This window comes from Galeopterus variegatus, unplaced genomic scaffold, assembly GCF_000696425.1.
Source record: "Galeopterus variegatus unplaced genomic scaffold, G_variegatus-3.0.2 Scaffold2, whole genome shotgun sequence".
Lineage (NCBI taxonomy): Eukaryota > Metazoa > Chordata > Mammalia > Dermoptera > Cynocephalidae > Galeopterus > Galeopterus variegatus.
This window is the reverse complement of record NW_007726113.1, coordinates 1,506,496-1,527,039: the sequence shown is the minus strand read 5'-3', so window position 1 is coordinate 1,527,039 and position 20,544 is coordinate 1,506,496. Positions and strand designations below refer to the sequence as shown.

At 36.6% G+C, this 20,544-nt stretch overlaps 1 protein-coding gene across 7 annotated transcripts in view; it reads left to right on the top strand.

Annotated features, from left to right (window-relative positions):
- Nucleotides 1–20,544, top strand: part of ANK2 (ankyrin 2, neuronal) — a 275,712-nt gene that overhangs the window by 58,068 nt on the left and 197,100 nt on the right. For all 7 annotated transcript variants that reach the window (XM_008566520.1, XM_008566662.1, XM_008566450.1 and 4 more), the window contains exon 2: nucleotides 6,643–6,744. In XM_008566520.1, coding sequence (XP_008564742.1) covers nucleotides 6,643–6,744 — 102 coding nt within the window. The remainder of the gene's footprint in view (nucleotides 1–6,642; nucleotides 6,745–20,544) is intronic.

The following is a 20,544-nucleotide window of genomic DNA, read 5'->3' as shown; positions in this document are numbered from 1 at the left end:
CTTAATTAGTGCTTTGAAAGGAATGGACTTGGTATCCTGTAGGTGGTTCTTACTTTTCTGGATGATATCTTAGGAAGACATTGATGAGTGAAATAATTTATTTAGTATGCTAGTGAAAATCAATGCCAAAATGTAATACTAAATTAAGGGAAAATTATTGTCTTTATATAAAAGTGAAATTTCAAATGATCTCATATAACAAAAAGACATTTGATTAAAAATTTCAGGCAGAATTCATGAATGTAGTTAAACTTAGATATTGTTCTAACTCTAATTCTCAATTTTATATATTAATAATTAATTATCTTAACATTTTAACAGTAAAAATACAAACAACTATATTTACTCTGCCTTCTTCCCCCTCCCCAATTAAATGTTTATACAGTTCACTTTTTTTTTTTAGCAGAATATGTCTACAACAACATACAGTTTACTTTTACATCTGAACCAATTTTCTGAGCACATAAGTTATTGGATTAAGAATACTCTTCTTTTGGGAAGTTGCATTAACTCTTTGTGAATATTAGAGCACCTGTCAGTAGTTTTCATTTAGTAGCAATCTAAAGACCTGTTGAATGACACTAGAAAATGCAGGTTAATCTACATGCTTGAACTGGAGTGTACAGGTTTGTAGTTTAAAGTTTTTGTTAATGGTGGCAGTTAAATAGAAGTTGTCAAGTGGGATTTTGTGGTGTAAAGTGTTTTTATCACTTATATGTTCTGACTGTAGGAAGGCAACTTGAGGAATTCTTTCTAAAAAAGTTTGGTATATCTAGTATGCAGTTCTCGATTGCCCCCAAGTATTTGTTTTTTGACAAGATAGCAATAACAATTTGAGCTACAGCTGCATTAATTAAACAGTCCAACAGTCCCTATATGAGAGTATGAATGTTAAAGTAACAAGTGTTCAGATTTCACAAAGACAGTGCTCTCTTTGATCTTCCTCACTGGAGTCAGAACATACCCATTCCGGGTTCCTTTGCCCGTTTGCACCTGTACACTTAAGAGTATTTCCAAGTACTCTGGTATGGCTGAGACCTGCTGGCAACACAGCACCATCAGTGATCTTCATATTTAAAAAAGATAATGTGTATGCATCTATAATTTGATATGCTATTGCTGTTTTTCATTTATCCGTTACAAGAAAACCACAAATATAAAACAAACTCGGTAAGTGTCCTCTATGACTGTCATTGGACTAAGCAACTTCAAATCATTACATTAATCCTTCTAGCAATCTATAAAGTACATAAGGAAAATTGAGACAGGCAAAGTCCCAAGATCATACAACTCATGATTTGCCTAACATGTATTTTAATTTATTCTACATTCCTAAGGAGAAACCTAAGGAATTACAAAAATGTCCTTTATTTTCCTGGTATTTATTTTAAGGTTTTCCCCCTCAAGCTATTTTACTAAATTTTATTTATTTTACATTGTAATAAAAGTGTAGATATCAGGGTAGGCAGGTAAATGACTCTTTCTTTCTTTCTTTTTTTTACAAAGGAATAACTGCTTCCTAAGAAAATAAGCAAATTCCTCAGATTCCACAGGGAATATGTTCTTTACTTAAGGTTAATCAGTCAGCAAATATTTGTGAAGGGTACACCAAAAGCCAGAGACTGCGAGGGGAGGTCTTCTGTGCCGGTCACTTTCTTGAAGCTAGTAGTGACTGCCGGCTGAATCACACTTACAGAGAAGTGGTTCTCAAACTTGAAAAATGTGTTGATCTCTTTTTAAAGTATAAAAAATTTTTATAACTTCCAGTGTTACTTTTATTATAGCATTAATTAAAATTTTAAAAAACATAAAACTACATAAAACTCCTTAAATTTTTATACCACAACTAAGAAGGTTTTACAAGTTAAGTAAAATAATTACTTAAGTTTTAAAAGTTATTATTCAAATAAATGACACCAATTTAATAGAAGGGATAGAAATGTCTAAAACTAAATCACAAATACTGGGTTTAATAGTGAAAAGAGATAACCTCAGAGTTCTATATTTAATTTAATATGTTTCTGAATTTGATTTCAGTGAAAACAATATAAAGAATACCATGTTTATAAGTATGTTGTACAAACTATTATTCATAAGTTTAGGATTTTGCTTTCTACTTCAGGATAATGCAACTTAAAGCCATCAGGGGAACTTACTAATGTCAATTTTAATGGCATGTCATTTGATAATCTTTTAAAGCTCTCTTTACTTACTTGGAAATGAAATTAATATTGTGATGAAGATGTGTACTTGATCCAATAAAAGCTAATACTGGGAATTGAAAACTGTTTCACTCTGGACTTTCTATTACACTCTCTGCTAATGGTCAGTGCAAGTTGGACTTTACAAAGAGAGCATCTGCGTCATATGTTCATTTTCAGCCTTAATATGCTACTACTTCTGTTGCTCAGGCCCTTTTGATTCATCGTGTGTATACCATCTTGCCATGTATTAGGACCCCATTCTTTGGCCATTCTTTTCTCTCTGTACTACTGTAAAACTTTTGCATATCACGCATTTATATGTTATCTAAACCTCACTTGTTAAGCACTGAAATATGAACACAAAGGCATTTAGCAAAATTATATGGTTGTACTCAGTTATAGGGTAGCCATGCAGCTGACCTGGACTATGTTTATATTTTCCCTCTTAGGTGATTATTGAAATATAAGCACAGAATTTTTTAAAAAAACTCTTGTAGCAAACTCGTGGACCCCTGTGAGTATACCCCTGGGGCTTCCAGGGAAGCACTTTAGGATAAAATGTGGCCCCATGAATGCACATTCCTCCTTGCCTTTCATGTCCGCCCTGCTGGGTGCAAAGAAAGTTGTTCTGTTTTTCTAACATTGAGATACAAAAAAATATACAGAACTGTGTCAAGAAGAATTTAAGAGGAAATTTTTCTTTCTTGGCCTGAGATATCAGACTAGGGTTGTTAAGGGGGCAAGTTTTAATGACATCCATCTGTTGCAGATTAAAATAGGTGGGACTCAGCATGTGAATTTCTTCTCCAGAGTCAGACTTTATAGGCATAACAACAATTGGTTTTAAGATTTGAGGGTCCTAAGGACATAAAGCAGCAATGCAGAGAGCTTAGTCTAACATTTGTCTGTGACTTTCTCCCAGAGGAGTTGCTATTGACTCATTTTTTCTTTACCTTGCTTTTATGTGTGAAATCTCCTGGTTCAGCAAAGAAAACAGTTTATTTTGAAAGCATGCTTTCCCCTTAGTTACACTTATTTCAAAACTCTTACTTTTGTCATTATCAGAGGGAAACACAGCATGGTAAAAATTGCTGCATTTCTCTTCATGAATCTTTGAATCCTCTTTTATCTCTGTATTCACTGAGGATAACCAGACTAACTACTGTTTATCCAAAGCTCTTGTGTCAAGAGCATTAATCACAGATTGACCTCATTGTAGGGCAGGATGTGCATGTGTCTACATGGAAGGGGGAGAATAGTATATATTTTTATTCAGGTGTATACATTTGACCTTTTTTTTTTCTTTTTTGCGGCTGGCCAGTGAGGGGGTCTGGACCTTTGATCTTGGTGTTACAACACCGTACTCTAACCACCTGAGCTAACCGGCCAGCCCTGTTTGACCTTCAATAATGTAAATATCTATACATAAGTTTTGAAGCCTCATTTAATTTTGTCCTTGAAACCTACATTCTTGGACCATTTTATAATAATACTTCCATTTAATGCATTTTCTCACTTTGGGAAAATGAAATCCCTTAACGGGGTTCTAAAAGAATCCAGTTTATATCACAGTCTTCTATGAGTCATCTGCTGAAGAGGTCCCTGGAAGGATGTCTCAGATATTACATTTCCACTGGGTCCAGCCCCTCCGGAACACTGGGAACATTGTTTGCTAAAATTCCAGGGATTAGCTGTAACTCTTTGACTTGTATCCACTTCTAAAAGATTGATTTGGCAAAGAGAAAACTAGTTATGAAAACTTCTTGTTACTATGTAACAGCCAAAGCAATCCTCAGTGTCATGTCCAGTTCCTAGAGAAGATTTGAAGAGGATGTACTGTGTGCTCTTTGGTGATGCCTGTGGTATCCTTCAGAGCATTGCCTCTCCCCCTAGGCTTCTGCAGTGGTATCTCCAGGTGTCTATTCTTCCCTTTGGGGTCAGACTCTCTGTCTGGCTCTACCTGTTCATGACATTTTTTTATATGAACATTAGAGCAACCTGATAGTTTTCTGGGTTTAATCATATTAGGCATGTAGAGAGAGTCATTCGGCTTTTGAATGCAGTGTGGACTTTACAACCTATTTCCTCATTCCAAAATGAATATTTTTCTAAGTAGTGTGTCTCAGATTGGCTCCTAATTTTTCTAGGTGCATATAGCTGGGTGATAGATGTGAGGATAGGGATTGCAGCCAAGAAGTTTCTCTCCAGCCGGGGTACTCTGTTTAGCAAGTGTCATGATTTACAGAGTGGTATGTAGACCAAAGCCCATAACTGTGGTTATCACAAATGAAATAAACCTGTAGCTCATAGGTTAAGAATCTGTAGTAACATCTGCTTTAATACTTTGGAGGGGTGGGGTAGAACAGCAGATAAAACCTAGCTCTGAGTCTGATCAACATGAATTAAGTCTTGGATCTTCCACTGAATAAATATGTGACCTTGGAAACTTTCTAAACCTCTTTCCTCACCTATTAAATGAGCATGGTAATAGTTCCTTCCTCATTGTATTACTGCAAGAATTGATGATGTAATGCATATGACTCCTTCAGCTCTGTTCCTGGCCCACAGTAAACAATAAATGTTACTTGTAATTATTTGTTTCATGAACAAATGGGAAGTACTTTCTAGGAACAACAATTAATATAATATATAGTCCAAGACTTATTTTGAAAAAAAAAACCCCGTGTATATGGGAATCATATTTTTATATTTTATATCTGTGACCTAATATTATTTTATTTTTGTTGTTTTATAGTAAAAAAATTTTTCTCTTGAGGTATCGAATAATGTAATGTAATGTAACATAATAATCGTATTATGTTTCGGTATTAAATGCTGTGGCAAGAAACCTGAAGGTGGAAAATCCTCCTGGAATTTAGCATTTGCTGCAAACAGCAAAATAATTTCATAGAGTAGGCATTTTAAAATGACTCACAATTCAGTCACTGCGGCATTGCAGATATGCTTAGGGCACTCTGCCAGGGGCACAGCTTTCAGGAAGGATGAGGAGTGAGGCATCTCAAGGTTGTGGGAAGGGGGAAAAGAGCACGATATTAATCACACCACGATGCCCTTCTAAAGAACTGAGCAGGAATTCCAGATGTATAGATTTCAGTCATGCCTTTCAACTCTTAATAAGTTGTCTATCTGATTTGTAAACATACAAACCATTGTGGTATTTGGGTTAAATACAAGGCAGTTTAGTCCTGGGGCTTTTATTCTCCCCATGTGTAAATCGTTTTAACAGTATGCAAGTAATTCCATACTTGAAACTCCCAGAGAAAATATTTCCACGTCTATCTCTGTACATCACCACCAATCATAATAAATAGCTTCGGCAGAGTGTGCCAGAAGTGCCTGCCCCACACCTTCTTCAAGAGAGCGAGGCAGTATAGCCTAGCAAGGAGGATGTTTGATGAAAGTCATCAAACGTGGATCTCACTGCTCATAGGTAAATTATGTTCCTTTTCATGCCACCATTTTCTCTTTAGTCAGATATTCTATCACAAGAAAAATTATCACAGTTATGCAAGTATCCTGAAGCCTAAAAAAAGTTTATCATCATTATTACATGAAGGTTTAAAAGTCAGACTTTTTAACCAAGCCAGAGGGGCAGTGTGACTGTAGCTGTATCTCTGGAGCAACTCTCCTTAGGAATTTTCATGGGGAGAATTCTGTCTCTTCCAGGATCAGATTTTGAGAGGAGTGTGGGAAGATGAGAAACTTAAAAAGCAGCCTGCATCCAGAGTGATCATCTTTACCAAGAGATTTTAGTCTGGTATTATGTCAGCTGGTTTAAATTTAGTCATGTTTTTCCACAATCGCTGGGATCACAAAATTTGCATCAGCCTAGTCCACAGCTGCCAACTATGCCCATTCCTCAAGGTCTCCTGGGAACTTTCCATTACTCACTTATGATGAGGGCAGGTGACTGCCACGTGATCCCTACTCAGTGCCCTCCCTCAGACTCATCTGAAAAGCAACAGTAAAGAAAGAGAATGAAGCACCCCAGTAGCTTTAATTTCTTTTAGTTTTCTAGTTCTTTTTTGACTTGACATTGCTCGCAGTATAAGTTCACTAGAATCCTGAAGCAAAAATGAATAGCGGTGGTGTTCAGCAGTAGTGTAAATTTGTCTTTGAATGTGGCTGAAGATTTGGAATAAAGCAGTAACAATTATTTTCATTTTAATAGTTTTTTAATAGTCTTTAATATTGCAGAGCAGAGCATCCTACTGACTTTAATGTCCTTAACTCTCTAGAAATATTATGAAGTTCCTACCTTATACTGTGAATGGTTATTCAGTGGTTTCAATTGAGTATTGAAATCTTTTCCAACTAAAGCTTTTCCAACTTGTAATGGAAACATACTTGTCTTTCTGTATTTGATGCATTTTTATTTTATTCATAGTTCACTAAAGGTCTTTTCTTTTTTTCACAGTCTGACAGCAATGCAAGCTTCCTTCGCGCTGCCAGAGCAGGCAACCTGGACAAAGTAGTGGAATATCTGAAGGGGGGCATAGACATCAACACCTGCAATCAGGTGAGAGCATGGCAGCTGGCCCTGTGTTGTACAGTGAAGAAACACGCATTATCTAGATATACCCTAGGAGCCCAAGGTTATTTTTTGTCTTTATTGAATTTACTAAAATATTAATGACTCATACTTAAGAAACCCTACTTTTGCCCCCTTACCAACTTTTCAAGTATCAGATGTTTGTATCTAGAGGTAATATTGCTGGCAAAGTAGAGAGATCCAAAATGACTAAAAATTTACATTTGAATGTAAATTTTGTCTGTGAAATGTTCTGGACCATCCTTAGCTGGTATGTTGACCAAGAATGATGTTTTACTTCTCATTTATCATCAACTAGTAATCCAGACTGTGGCTTCTTTTCTTCTCTGCTATGTGTCTTTTCCTCATGGGTAACTGATTGTTACAATTTGGGATAGAGAAATAAGAGGATAAAATTAAAAATTACTCCCCCTTCTTTCTCCTAATTAGCTTTAAAATATGTTTTATATTGAGAAGAGTTTGGAACTATTGGTTTAAATGAAGTGTTTGGATTATTCATTCATCACATCCATTCCATAAGGACTTTAGAGAATATTATACATTTTGGGTGTTATTTGGTCCAATGAATGTTGACATTTTTGTGCTATTTTTGACCAAGAATTTTATGCCATGAATTAAAGTGTCTAATGGACCCCCCCAGTATTTATGATAGTGTGCTGAATGTTGGGGTGTGTGTGTGTGTGTGTGTGTGTGCGTGTGAGTTGGACAAGGACCTGGCTGGGAAGTAAGTAATAATTCTAAGTTAGCAGGAGGTAAAATTTACTATTAGATTCTAAATAATCTACAGCATGCTTGTTTTTACATCCTGGTATATATTGAATCCAGTTAAGTTTAGCCCACAGGCCACCAAAATTAGTAAATCTCTCAAATACAACTTTTCAAAAACTTAATCTGGTATTGTTTCATCCCCAGACTTACACTCCTCCCAAATTCCTACCTGCTGAATTCCTCACCAATATGTCACTTCCAACCCACCTGTTTCCCATCACTGCTTCCCTGCTCTTCAGCTTAGCATCCTCTCTCGGTCCATGTTCTATGGCCAAATTCACATCGACTTATATCACTTCATGGTCACTTACGAGGTTTGTCATAACAGCCTCCTTAATTAGGCTTGTCACAACAGCCTCTTTAATTAGTCTCTGTCTTCAGTCTTGTCCACTCTGGTCAGTTATATACACTATGCTTTAAGTGATCTTTTAAAAAATAAACATATGATTATAGGACTTACCCTGTCCCTAAACTTCCCATGGTTACCAATGCTCAGATCAGTGAGGTACTTATATCAAAATCACTTGGAGGCTTTTGCAAAGGGTATAGGATTTCCCTTGCTCCTCTTAAAAGTTACTGGCATAGAAAGCATTGTCACTGATGGCAATGTTTCTCATCCTTTAGGGGAGTGTGTCTCTTATCATGAAAAGATGTTGAGAGTTACTTGTTGTTGGGAAACATATGCTTCTGTGGCTCTGAGCATCGCTGCAGATACTTTTGGAGATAATAAGAATGAAAGACCCTGGGACTACTCTTTGGCTAGGCCTTTTCTCAGGGTGGTGCTTCCAGTGGGCAACCTTGAGGGATTAGGCAGCAACTACCCCCAGACTAAAAGCAGGCTTGTGTGCATCCCCCATGGTCATTGTTCTTCTCCTTTAACACAACCCACATGTGCAGGCATCCATCATTGGTCACTGCGTCAACCCTGTTGGATATGGAGGGAGAAGGGCATAAAGAACCGGTGTGAGCAACATGCTGACACACAGCTACTGCTTTTGCCATGAATTATAAAGCCCTTTGTCTCTAACCCAGAAGACTTGTGTCTTCTACCAGCATCATGAAACAGTAACAGCTTAACTTTTTAGCTTGTATGTAAAATAAAATCCTGGAATTTACACTGACCTGAAGAGTAAGGCCAAATTACTTTACCTAGTATATAAAACCTTCATATGTTGTGTCTATGTTCCTTAGCCATCTTATTTTCCATTATGAATATTTTTATCATAAGTCTTTTGTGGGTTTTTTTTAACACATAATTTGAACTTTAAGTACATTAGTTACCTTACGAGAGAAGGAACATCCAAAAATCCCATATAGATATATGAACTTATTCCATAAAATACCTTTGAGGTTGAATATGGAAATATTTTATAATTTAGACATGATACCATAGATTTCTTTAAGTAGATTAAATACATTCTCCAAATTTTAATATCTATTCATTAGTTTTCTAAATTTGTGATATGCTAATAAATAGGTAATGAAAGTATTAGTTCATCTAAACTTACTCTAAGGGGAGAAAAAGGAAACCCAAGGAAAATGAAGCTAATTTCATTTCAAACCAAGTTCACTTCACCCTAAAGTATAACAAGTATATTAATTGTATGAAAGGTCATAGGGTTATTTTAAGCAAGAATAATCTCTTAACAGTAAATACTTAATTCTTTTAAGATTTATAGACCAACTTAACTTCTTAAGTTAGCTCAAGAAGTTTCTACCAACCTAACATTTGTTTTGTAATGGACAGTCATACACTAACATGTCACTATAAAAAGGAAGAATTTTTTTTGTGTGAAAAAGCAACATGATGTCATGAAACCCACCCAAAATTTAGAGCCCTCAGACTCAAATTCAAGTTCCATCTCCACTTTTGAGAAATCATTTCAATTTGGAAAGTGGCATTTTTCTAATCTCTAAAACAGGATAACAATACATTCAATGCTTATGTTCCTGGGTTGCGATGTTAAATTATGAAATATGAAAGGGTTTTCCAAGGTGCATGTATTCTAATAGCAGTTACTGTATATAATTCAACAAGAATTCCAAAAATTAAAATTGACCTCCACACAAAGTAAAAAGATTGTTTCTCCTCAGTCACCTGAACTTACTAGGTATAAAGTATATGGTGTTGTCTGGTGTTGGTTCTTTGTTAATACTACTCAAGAATGTATAAATTAAATAGGGAGTAGGGAAATAAAGTGACTAATGATAACCAATTAACTACTGTGTGTCAGACTTTGTGCTGGGGAATTTACATGTGACATTTTAAAAATCAGCTGAGATAATGTACTATGAAGTAGGGACTAGCCTGAGTTCACAAATGCAGAGACTGAGCCCACAAGCAGTTAAGTGATGTCCCCGTGTCCAAGTTTTATCTAGTTTCTGAGTAGATATTTGGAGCTTCCTTCGAAGCATGCAGTGGTGGTATCCTTTATCATGAAGCTCAAAAGTTATTTTCAATCTACCATTGTTAATATAAAAAAAAATCTGTATTCATCCTTAGTTTAATATAATAGGTAGTAAAAGGAACTTTTAATTCAAAGAGCACTATCACCAGGATTACTACTAAAAGTCAAATAAAATACAAAACAGAAAATAATTTCCAAATACCCAAGAGGGCAAAAGAGGCAACTGTTCAAAATATTGCTTTTTCTAAATGTGTTGTACTAAAGCTAATATGGCATACAAAAGAAGAGACAAAAATGTATCCTCTATTTTGCTTCTAAGCCTGAGTTTCTGGGGAGCATTATGACATGTACCATATGAACCAGGACTTTCTGTACCCTGTTGTATTTCTTAATGAAAGGCAATCTGGGCTGCACCAGCTTTCCAAAAATATCACTTGTGTTGGTGTGCTAAAATTTCTTAAACTGAAATTTGAATAAAAATTTTTTGTTTATAAAATTGGTCACATAACTACCATGAGAACTTTGAAATTTAATTCAAAAATATCATTTAGCTTCTAATTATTTAAAGATATGAGAAAAATTTATAAATTTGGCACAAGATAATACTCTTAAAGAAAACTTTGAGTTTTTGTTTTTCTTTTTCTAATGATTACAAATATGATTGTTAACTTTTATTTTCTTTAAAAGATTAAACTAGTCATTTATTTACCTTATTACTTCTTGTACATTTAGAAAAGAGAATAAATTTTAGCATTCACTTCAGTTCTGAAACCCATAAATACTTACACTCTCTTATCTATTTAGTAATTGTGGATGATCTGATACTGTCACAAATGAGGATAATATCCAGACATTTAGAAGACTCTGTAAATTTTTATAAAAATTTATAGCCAGTTACAAGTCAATAAAAGCCCAAGGAGGTTCAAATAATTTCACCATGTATAAAATTTATTGGTTTCACTGCATTGACTTCAAAATGAAGGGCTATCACTTAGCATTTATTGGACACAAACCTAGATATGACACCAGTGATTAGCAGTTTTTAAAATGTCCTAATTTTTGGTCTTGACCTTTTACCACTAAGGTGTAAAGGTGCACAATTATCAGTTAAATTCTGTTTCCTTTTTCAAAAACAGAAGGTCAAAGCACCATTTTCAACAATATTTAGCAACAATATTAATGTTCCTAAAATACCAGGCCTTTAGCAACAAGAAGGTACAACCAAGAATGACTTTAGCATATTTTCACATAGCATACTCAAACCATAAAGCATTTTTGGAAATCAAGTTAAAAATGTGGCTGGTGTAATCCAAATTCTCTTCTTTTTCCCACTTACCAGCCAAGAAAACCTGGGCAATCAACTTCTCCAGGCGTGAGTTTTCTCAAGTGTAATGATCATAACAACACTGAAGTCCTAGGGTTGTTGTAATGATTAAATGGGATGTTTGCAAAATGCTTAGCAGAGCAAGCACTCAATAAATAATAATATCAATAAATAATCCACATCATAATAATGTTATTTTTTGATATTGATTCTCAATAGAAACTTTAGAAAAAGTGGTATTGATTCTTATAGGCAGGACAAAACATAAGCAGTATTACCATAGCCTGTGTCACCAAGTAGGAAAGACAATGTTTAGTAGCAATTTGGTAACAGTTACTATTTATCTGGATTGCATTAAACTAAAATCTTTTTATGGAACTAAAATTTTTTTTATGAATGCCATTTGGATCTATCTGGTTTGAACTTCTCTTTAAAAATGCCAAAAACAGTTCTATTAGCCTGGGACTTGATAAAGCCAACAAAAAAATGAATAGGAGAGAATTGAGTTTGTGGAATTAGTGGAACTTGGAATGAACTACATATATACAGTTTTCTAACCAGTTAAATTAAGGCGCAAATATGAGGGTACGTTAAAAAGTTCATGGAAAGATTCGTATCATCTTTCAATTACATTTTTCCATGAACTTTTTGAAGCACTCGCATATATGCACAAATAATATAGCTATGCACCTATGTGCTTATTATTGAGCTCACGTTTATGAAAAGCAAAGGGTGATGCTTCTGTCTGGTTCTGGTTGTGTTTGTCCTTTTATTTTTGTATTCTATGACATTCTGTAATCTCTTCGGTGTAGTAATGCTGGTCCTTACTGTATACTGGGTAGGGCCCATTCAGGTTGGAATTGAATAATGTCCATCTAATATTTCAAATACTTAGAATGTTCAGTTTCAGTGTTGATATTTGTTCAATGCAAAGTATTTTCAGCAGAGATTTTTCACCAAGTACTTGTCCATTGCTCTAAAAAGTTTTGTTCTTATTTGCAACTACACAGATTTATGAAGATGTTTGAAATGTGACTCTTCTTTCATTTAAAATATGCCAGGTGTAGCTTCATGCAAGTTATTTCTGTGACTGTCTTCTTAAGTATTCTGCTGCGGTGGTTTAGATTGGAACAGAGCACTTTGTATTCTGGGAATTCTCTTGAACACTCTCTCTCTGACTAAAAAACATGGATTTTAATGCATGACTCCAGGCAGGCAACCACTCAGCTCTCCTTAATGCATCACAGATATTATAATCTCAGAATTCTTTTCTGCCAATCTGGACTCAGGCTCATTTATTCACCTGTTGTTCAAACATGTGTGCTTGCTATGTGGCAGGCACTGTCTTAGGTGCTACAGACAGAGAAGTGCAGAGAGAGGCAAAAGCCCTGCTCTTCAATAGCTTACAATTTACCACCCGAGAGCATAGAGACAATCACCAAGGAAAAAAGCAAGGTATGTGGAAAGAGAGAAGGCAGTAAATTATGGGAAGAAAAATATAGCAGAGGGAGAAAAAGGGGGGCCATGTGTCATCTTAGACAGGATGGTCAGAAGACCCAAAGGAGTTGAGCAAGGAGGCCATGCACTATTTGGAAAGAGCACTTTTAGAAGGCTACTCAAGTGAGAGAACCCCACAGAAGGAGCATGTCTGGCATGTTCAAGGAGTGGCAAAGAGGCAAGCTGCATGGAGTGGATGAGAGAAGAGTAGTGGAGAACAGAAAGCAGCATCAGGTCGTGTAAGACCTTGTAGGCTATTTTAAGAACGTTGGCTTTTATTTTGAATGAGAAGAGAAGCGATTAGAGAGTTTTTAGCAGTGATATGGCATAAACTGACTTAAGTTTTGATAGTAACACTCTGACTGAAAGGGAACAAGGACAGGAGGAAACATTTTTGTGATACTCTAGGTGAGAGACTAGGGCAACAGGCAGGAGATATAGTGAGAAGTGGTTGGATTCTGGATATGTTTTAAAGATAGAGCTGATTTTCTGGATGGATTTAATGTAGGAGGAAAATGAAGGAGAGGATTCGGGGTGGAGGTTGGGGTCACAATGGGAAGGAGGAGAGTTGAAGTTTCATTAACTGAGATGAAGAAGACTGTGTGATGAGCAGGTTTGAAGGAATAATCAGGAAGTCAGTTTCAAACATATTATGTCTTATTCATCTATGTGATATCTACGATATTGAGTCGGCAGTTGGATATATGAGTCTGGGGTCCAGAAAAGAGATTTTGGCCAGAGACATAAATTTCAGTGCATTCTGTGTACAGATAGTATTCAAAACCATAAAACTGGGAACGTCACCTGAAGAGTGAGTGTTTATAAAAACTAGAAGAGGTTCAAGGGCTGAGCCTTGGGGCACTCCCACTTTTAGAAGTCAGAAAGCTGAGAAGGAGCCAATAAGGAGAAGGGGGAAATATCCAGAAATGTAGGAGGAAAACCTGGAGAGTGTGGTGTCTTGGAAGCCCCTGGAGAAATTATTTTCAGGTGGATGAAATAATCAACTCTGTAAAATGCTCTTGATCAAGTAAGCTGAAGAACTGAACAATAGACTTAGTAATGTGCTGGGACCTGGTGACTTGATGAAAGCAATGTCAGTGGAGTGTTGGGGTAAAAGCTGGACCGGAACTCATTTGATGGGTGGTGGGGAGACTGAATACTCCTTCAAGGACTTTCTACGAAGAGAAGAAAACAAGAAAGGTAGCTGGAAGAGAAAGTGGGATTAAGAGAGGCTTTTCTTTTAAATATTAAAAGAATGGTAGCATTTTTGTTTCACTGATGGAAAAAAAATCAGTAGGGAAGTGTTGCTTTGCCTCCCACAGATTTGTCAACCCTCTTACCCTGGGTGACAGAGCCACAAAAAGAATTACTCAAAGCCCATCTCTTCTGAACAATGAGAGACCCTGAAGGGGTTAATCTCCCAGAACCCTCAAGAGAGAGGCATTCCTTACTTTGGGAAATTAACCACAAACTGGGGTTCTTGCCCCACATTTATTCTTCAGACCAGGAAGTTACAGGAAAAGAACTAGGTGGGGGTTTTGCTAAGTATAGTTTAACAAGTTTAACAATAGAGACTGGTAACATCAGTAAAACAAGCAAAGTGACATTCCATAATGCATTTTGCAAAAGGTTAAGTTGATCCACCAACAAAAGCTTGATCTTAGCAAACACTGTTTTTCCCTACAGCAATTTTGCAGTATCTTTACATATCAGTCAGTAACTTGTCTGTCCTTGAGCCAGCAACCTTGCTGTGTTACAATTCTTTATCTTACAACAGAGACTAGCCTGGGGAAAGTTTCCTGTCTTTTGCAAGGTTAACATTTGTATATGTAATTTCAAAAGGTTAGGCTAAGCCTGAAACTACGAGAAGCTAGGCCCTGTGAAATATATTTTCTTTATAATATACTCCACAGAGAAGGAAAAATCAATGATTCAAGAGAGAAAAGGGAGAATTACTGGATGGTGTTCTTGAGTAAGTGGGGGGATGGGGTCTGGTGCACAAGTGGAGGGGTTGGCCTTTGCTAGGAGCATGGATAATTCGGGTAAAGAAAGTGTATAGGGTAAAAGAGTAGGAAGTAGTGTGGGTGTAGTTCTGGGAGCCAGATGTGGGGTGGAAGTTCTCTTTTAATTGCTTCTATTGTTTCAGTGAAATATGAGTCAAGCCTATCAGTTTGAGAGAGAAAATGGGAGAGGAGATGATGGGGGCTGAGGAAAGAGAAGGAGTGAAATAATAATCTAGGAGAGTAAGAGAGTGATTTAGGGTAACAGAGTATAATTGCCAGGGAGCATTAAGGAACTGCTTGAGGATCATGATCAGGAATTTAAAGTGAATCCAGGTAGTATGTATGTGTGTTCCACAGCCACATTCAGGCATGGGATCAGATGGAGCATTGAATATAACCAGGAATGTGGTTTAGCTAAACATGTGTGGCAAAGCTAGACAAACACAAATGAGCTGAGAATGTGTACAAGGGAATAAATAAGATGATTATAAATCATAAATGCATAGAATTTATGCTGAGTGATGAGAGAAAAGTGTTAAAGTGAATAGACTCTAGGTCTTAAGGGTGGAAGGATTGTTGGAGTTGGATGAGTACACTGTCAAGAGAGTAAGTGGTGGTAAGAGGGTTGGATGCTTGAGATTGAGATCATGGAGGGAGGTTATAATTATTGCAAAGGACAATGTCTAGAATATGACTATGGAAGTGAGTGGATGAGGTAGAGAAAAGGACAAGTTCTTGGCAGATCAGAATTCAGGAACCTGAAAGTACAGAGCTTTGGAAAAGTCATCTAATTGTATGTTGGGGAACGTGGCAGTGAACTAGAAGTTAAAATCTTCAAGGGATGAGGGATGGGATCTAGAGGATACAGGATGATGACTTCTGGAGGTTTGTGAAGAAGGAGGAGAAAAAATATCTTGGAAGAGCACTGAGGGGCAAGGAGCACAAATACAGCTCAGTGATTAATAGGAACATGGAGGGTAATTATCCATTGCTTGAGCAGTCTTCAGAGAAGCAGTGACTTCTGGTTTCAGTTAGAGAAAGAAAGTTAAGAGGAATGTTCAGAGAAGAGATCTAGCACACAAGAGGTGTTACTAATGACTACAGTCATGTGTTCTAAAGGACTTAGTGTAAGCATTTCAGGAAATAGAAAGTGACAAGAAATAGAGCCAGAAAGTGGGGTATACAGAGGCATACAGAGGTAACATTTGGAGAAATGAGGGTTGACCTAGTGACTGGCATAAATAGAGACAGAGGGTATAATAAGTTTAGTCCAGATAGTCCCAAGCAGATGGTGACAGAGAGGTTTTAGGAATTGCCTGGAGGAAGAGGTGGGAGGACTCTAGCCAGGAACCCGTAAAGTTGTGAGATCCTGTCTTGATTTCTGCTGTTGGAGGTCAACAGAAGGAAGATCTTAACCCAAATGTGTACTCAACACAACTTCTCAGGTGTACACTATAGCAGGTGGTGTGTGAGATGAGGTGAAGCTGCCATTCCTGCTTAAGCATTTTTCTTCTTGATTATTTTCTTTGTGCCTCTAAGAATCATCCAACCCCTTTTGTAATAGCTGAGGTTTTGTCCACTCATTTTCTAACATTCTGTTTCTTTTGCCGACTGCTTATTCTAAAATCTCTTTCCTCTCTCTAGAGAAGTTTTCCAGTCCTTTCCCATCCATCCCTCCCTGCCCGCTTGGGTTTCTGTGTGTGTTTTGATGATTATAAAAAAGTAATCCAAATACTAGGATCTCTAGTCTTTTTAAGGCCTTTTATCTTCTGGAGTAAGGGGCAGAAAAGAAAAGGGAAATCTGTTTCCAAAGGGTAACTTCTTCAAATTGAGAGTTCTTATTCTTAAAAATGAAGGAAATGGATGTATAGATGAGAATCTGGCAGTTCAGTATTAAGAAGTGGTTGTCAGTTTGATGTTGGCATGATCAGAAGCTACCTGTCTGTTAATAAACCCATGTATGTATAGATGCGTAACTTGATGTAAGCAATTATTTTTAGTTCCATACTCAGTTCTTTTTTAGCCTTTTCCCTCAGAAATGAAAGGTCTTCAGGGTAGGATGAGAAAGTTCAAAATGCAGATGAGCAAGAATTCATAAGAGCACAGCTTGGAGCATAAGGGAACACCAAAAAAGCGTCATCACTAAAAAGAAGAAAGTTCTTTGTGCAGGGTGGAGTGGGCAGTGGAGACAGCCTGAAATGAATGCCAGCACCTTAGTGGGTATGCATAGTCATTGCTGAGGTGAGGGAAGAGTGTCACTGCCCTCGGGAATGAAGTTTACTAGAGAACTTATGGTGTAATATCTCCTTTGAGGAATAAGAGAAGACAGCAGTTATGCCCACGGAATGCAGAGGAGGGAAGCTGAGAGAGAAAGAAGCAATTTATCAGGGAGTTGAGAATACAGTTTCTCATCCGAAACAACCACCAAAAGTTTTTCAAGAGATTTGTTATTCAAGTTCCCTTACAATTATTAGTTTGGAGACCAAACTAGTGATGGTCACTACAGACCTTTTTAACAAGTCTGCTTTTAGTGAGATTTTTGTGTCTGTAAAGAAGGCACATGATTCTTATTAACCAATTGCACCCGCAGCTAAAAATTTAGCAATATGCAGAAAGGAACTATATTAGACCATTTCTGTTGCTTATAACACAATATTCAGAACTAACTGATTTATAAGAAAACAAAATTTATTGCTTACAGTTTCAAAGGCTAGACGGTCCAAAGTTCTGGGAACACAGCTGGTGAAGGCCTTGGTAGTAGCAACAGTGACCAAGGTCTCACATTGCAAGATGGTTGAAGCAGAGAGAACAGACAGAGTAAGAGAGACAGACTCTTTGTGTTCCCCTTTCAAAGCCCTCCAAACCACGCCCATGACCACCATTTTTAATCCATTCACTACCCGTGGTCCTAGAATCCAGTCACCCTTTCGAGGTACCAGCTTTCAATTACCTTACTAGGATTTCCCACCCTCAACAGTTACAATAGGGATTAAGCTTCTAACATATGAAACTTGGGGGAAAACAATTCAGGTTTCAGTGAGTTGTGGGGGGACATACTTCAATCCACTACAGGAACGTAAATCCCATGAACTGGGAACTTGGAACATTAACAACACTGGAAAATTAAGGGGTTTAAAAAGAAAGTTTTGTGCAGTATACCAATATAACTGTGGTTAAAATTAAATTTAGTGGGAAGGGAGGCTAGCTCTGACTTACGTTAACCAACTCACAAAGAATGATATATAAACTAGAATTTACAAACTGGAATTTAAGCTTCAGTGTTATGGAGTGAAAAGAGCATGTTGTTGGAAGGAATAAGATCCAGGATTGACATGTAATAGTTTCCAATTAATATCGGAGAAGTGAACAACTGAATGAGCACTGGACATTGGGCCAGCCACTTAAATCATTCTGAGTCTCAAATTACCTATTTGTGAAGTAGAAAATAATAATACATATGATATCAAATAATAATTGTCTTTACTTCATGCCTACTACGTGCTCATCACTGTGCTACACATTATATCCATATAATTTTCACAGTGTACTCCTATTGGGGCCTCAAATGATGTATATGAAAACCCACTGTGTTGTGCATACTCACTTAGGAGACTGAATTGTAGCTCTGATGGTTGTAGTTAGATAGAATTTAACTAATAAAAAATTGAACTAGATACAAATGATGATTTCACCCATACTAGAGTGGCTGAATGAACATATTTTGGACAAGTATTAACAAGTTTAATTCTTCTGACGTTTGCTAAAAAAATTCTTAATCAAAATTGTCGTTATTTCTTTCAGACAATTTGTAGTCCTGTGAGACACAGTAAAGCATCTAATACTTAGGAGGTTCTACTCATGCCTCCATACATATCCACCCTGCTATCTAGATGGAAAAACGCAACTTTTATCAGTTTTTATTTACAAACCATCTCTTATGGAAGTATTTCTTCTACTTAGAGAGGGAGACTTTTCTTGGACCCCAGAGAATGCATTTGTGTGCCTCCATTTGAGAAATACTGCATTAAAATTTGAGTGTTCCCTTTAAGTGATCCCCTTAAATCAATACAATTCTAAACATGATCAAGAACAAGAAATTACTAGGTGATACTTAATTAAATGTGATTATCCAATGTTCCAAATACACTTCTATTAATGTTTTTTATATTGGTACTAAAATTAAAATGAAAAATTAACAAATTCTCATAGAGCTCTGAGATTTTTAAGGACATATTCATAGATTCCAGGCTGACAAAGGCCATTTTAGAATAAGTGCTTCATTCAGGTCTAATTTTCTCTTATATATCTTAATAGTAACAGCTTTAGCCTCAGAGAATGAACCTCTCCTGATTGTGTTTCCAAAGGCTAGATGGACATATTTGTACCTGACTTGTCAATGCACTGATGACATTTAGTGCAAACTCCTGTTTACCTCCACACTGTGCATCCTATTGATTAGTTCATCCATAAAAATACCTTTTTCTGGTGCCAGGTACTAAGTTAGGTGTAGAGATTACCAACATGAATAGTACTGGATTACTGCTCATGAGAAGTCTTGTTGGGAAGATAAACAGGAAGCACACAAATACAATAAACAGGTGAAGAGAACCAAATTTTGTGATTGCTCAGAGGATGAAGTGACTGAGCCAGCTTATGTGTCTCAAACAAACCTGAAATTGATACCAAATGCAATTTATAGGAATCATTTTATAACGATAGAAAACAGAGTGATGGTGTGTTCTTTGGAAGACTCCTGGAAGCTAACTTATGTTGTTTAATGGCTCCCTCCTCTCTTTTCCCATATTCTTTTACATTCCAGCAAGCCAAATCTGGCTTGTTTTTAGTCAGAAGTGTAGAGTATGGGAAGAAGATTAGAAGTTATTCTCTAATAATATGTCCAGACTTTTCTATGGATATCTCGAAATATAGACTTGGTTCCTAACACAATGTTTGGCATGCAATAAATGTTCAATAACTGTTTTAATGTGTGAATACTTAATACTCAGTTATTATTATTTATTGGACGTAATCTATCCCCAGTCTGTATTAATTTGAAAACTCTGTGTCACGTTTTTATCCGAGTTTAATATTTCGTCAAACATGTTTCTTCACTTGTGCCTCATTAGAAGTAGGGGGATAGGGCACATACAGGAATTAGCTGTGGAACCCCTTGAGCTCTGTTTTCCTCTCTTGCCTTATTCTCTATGACATCCTACCAGCTTCCCTCTCTCACTCGTCTCACTTTTGCTCCACTGGAAATTCTCTCGTTTCATTTTTAAAAAGTTACTGGTTGATTCTGATTTATACTCCTTCCTCTGCTACCAACCTTGATAAATTCTGTTTGAGGGAGAAAATCCATGCTTTTAATGCCCTCTTTAAAGATGGGTTAATTGAAATATTAAGTGATTGGTGATAAATATACAGAGACAGGACAAGTCTTTTGGACAGTACTGTCAAAAACTTCTGGAAATTATACTCTTGTTATTTATCATCAGAACTTAGAACCACAGAATTTCTTTTTTTTTTATTATTTTTTTATTTTGTCAATATACAATGTAGTTGATTATTATGGCCCATCACCGAAACCTCCCTCTCTCCTCCCTCTCCCCCCACCCACCCAGGCATGTCCTTTCCATTTGCTTGTTGTAGGAACTTCAAAAAAAAAAAAATTGTGGTTGTTATATCTTCCTCCCCACCCCCCCGGTTTGTGTGTGTGTGTGTGTGTGTGTGTGTGTGTGTGTGTGTGTATGTGAGTGAATTAATTAAT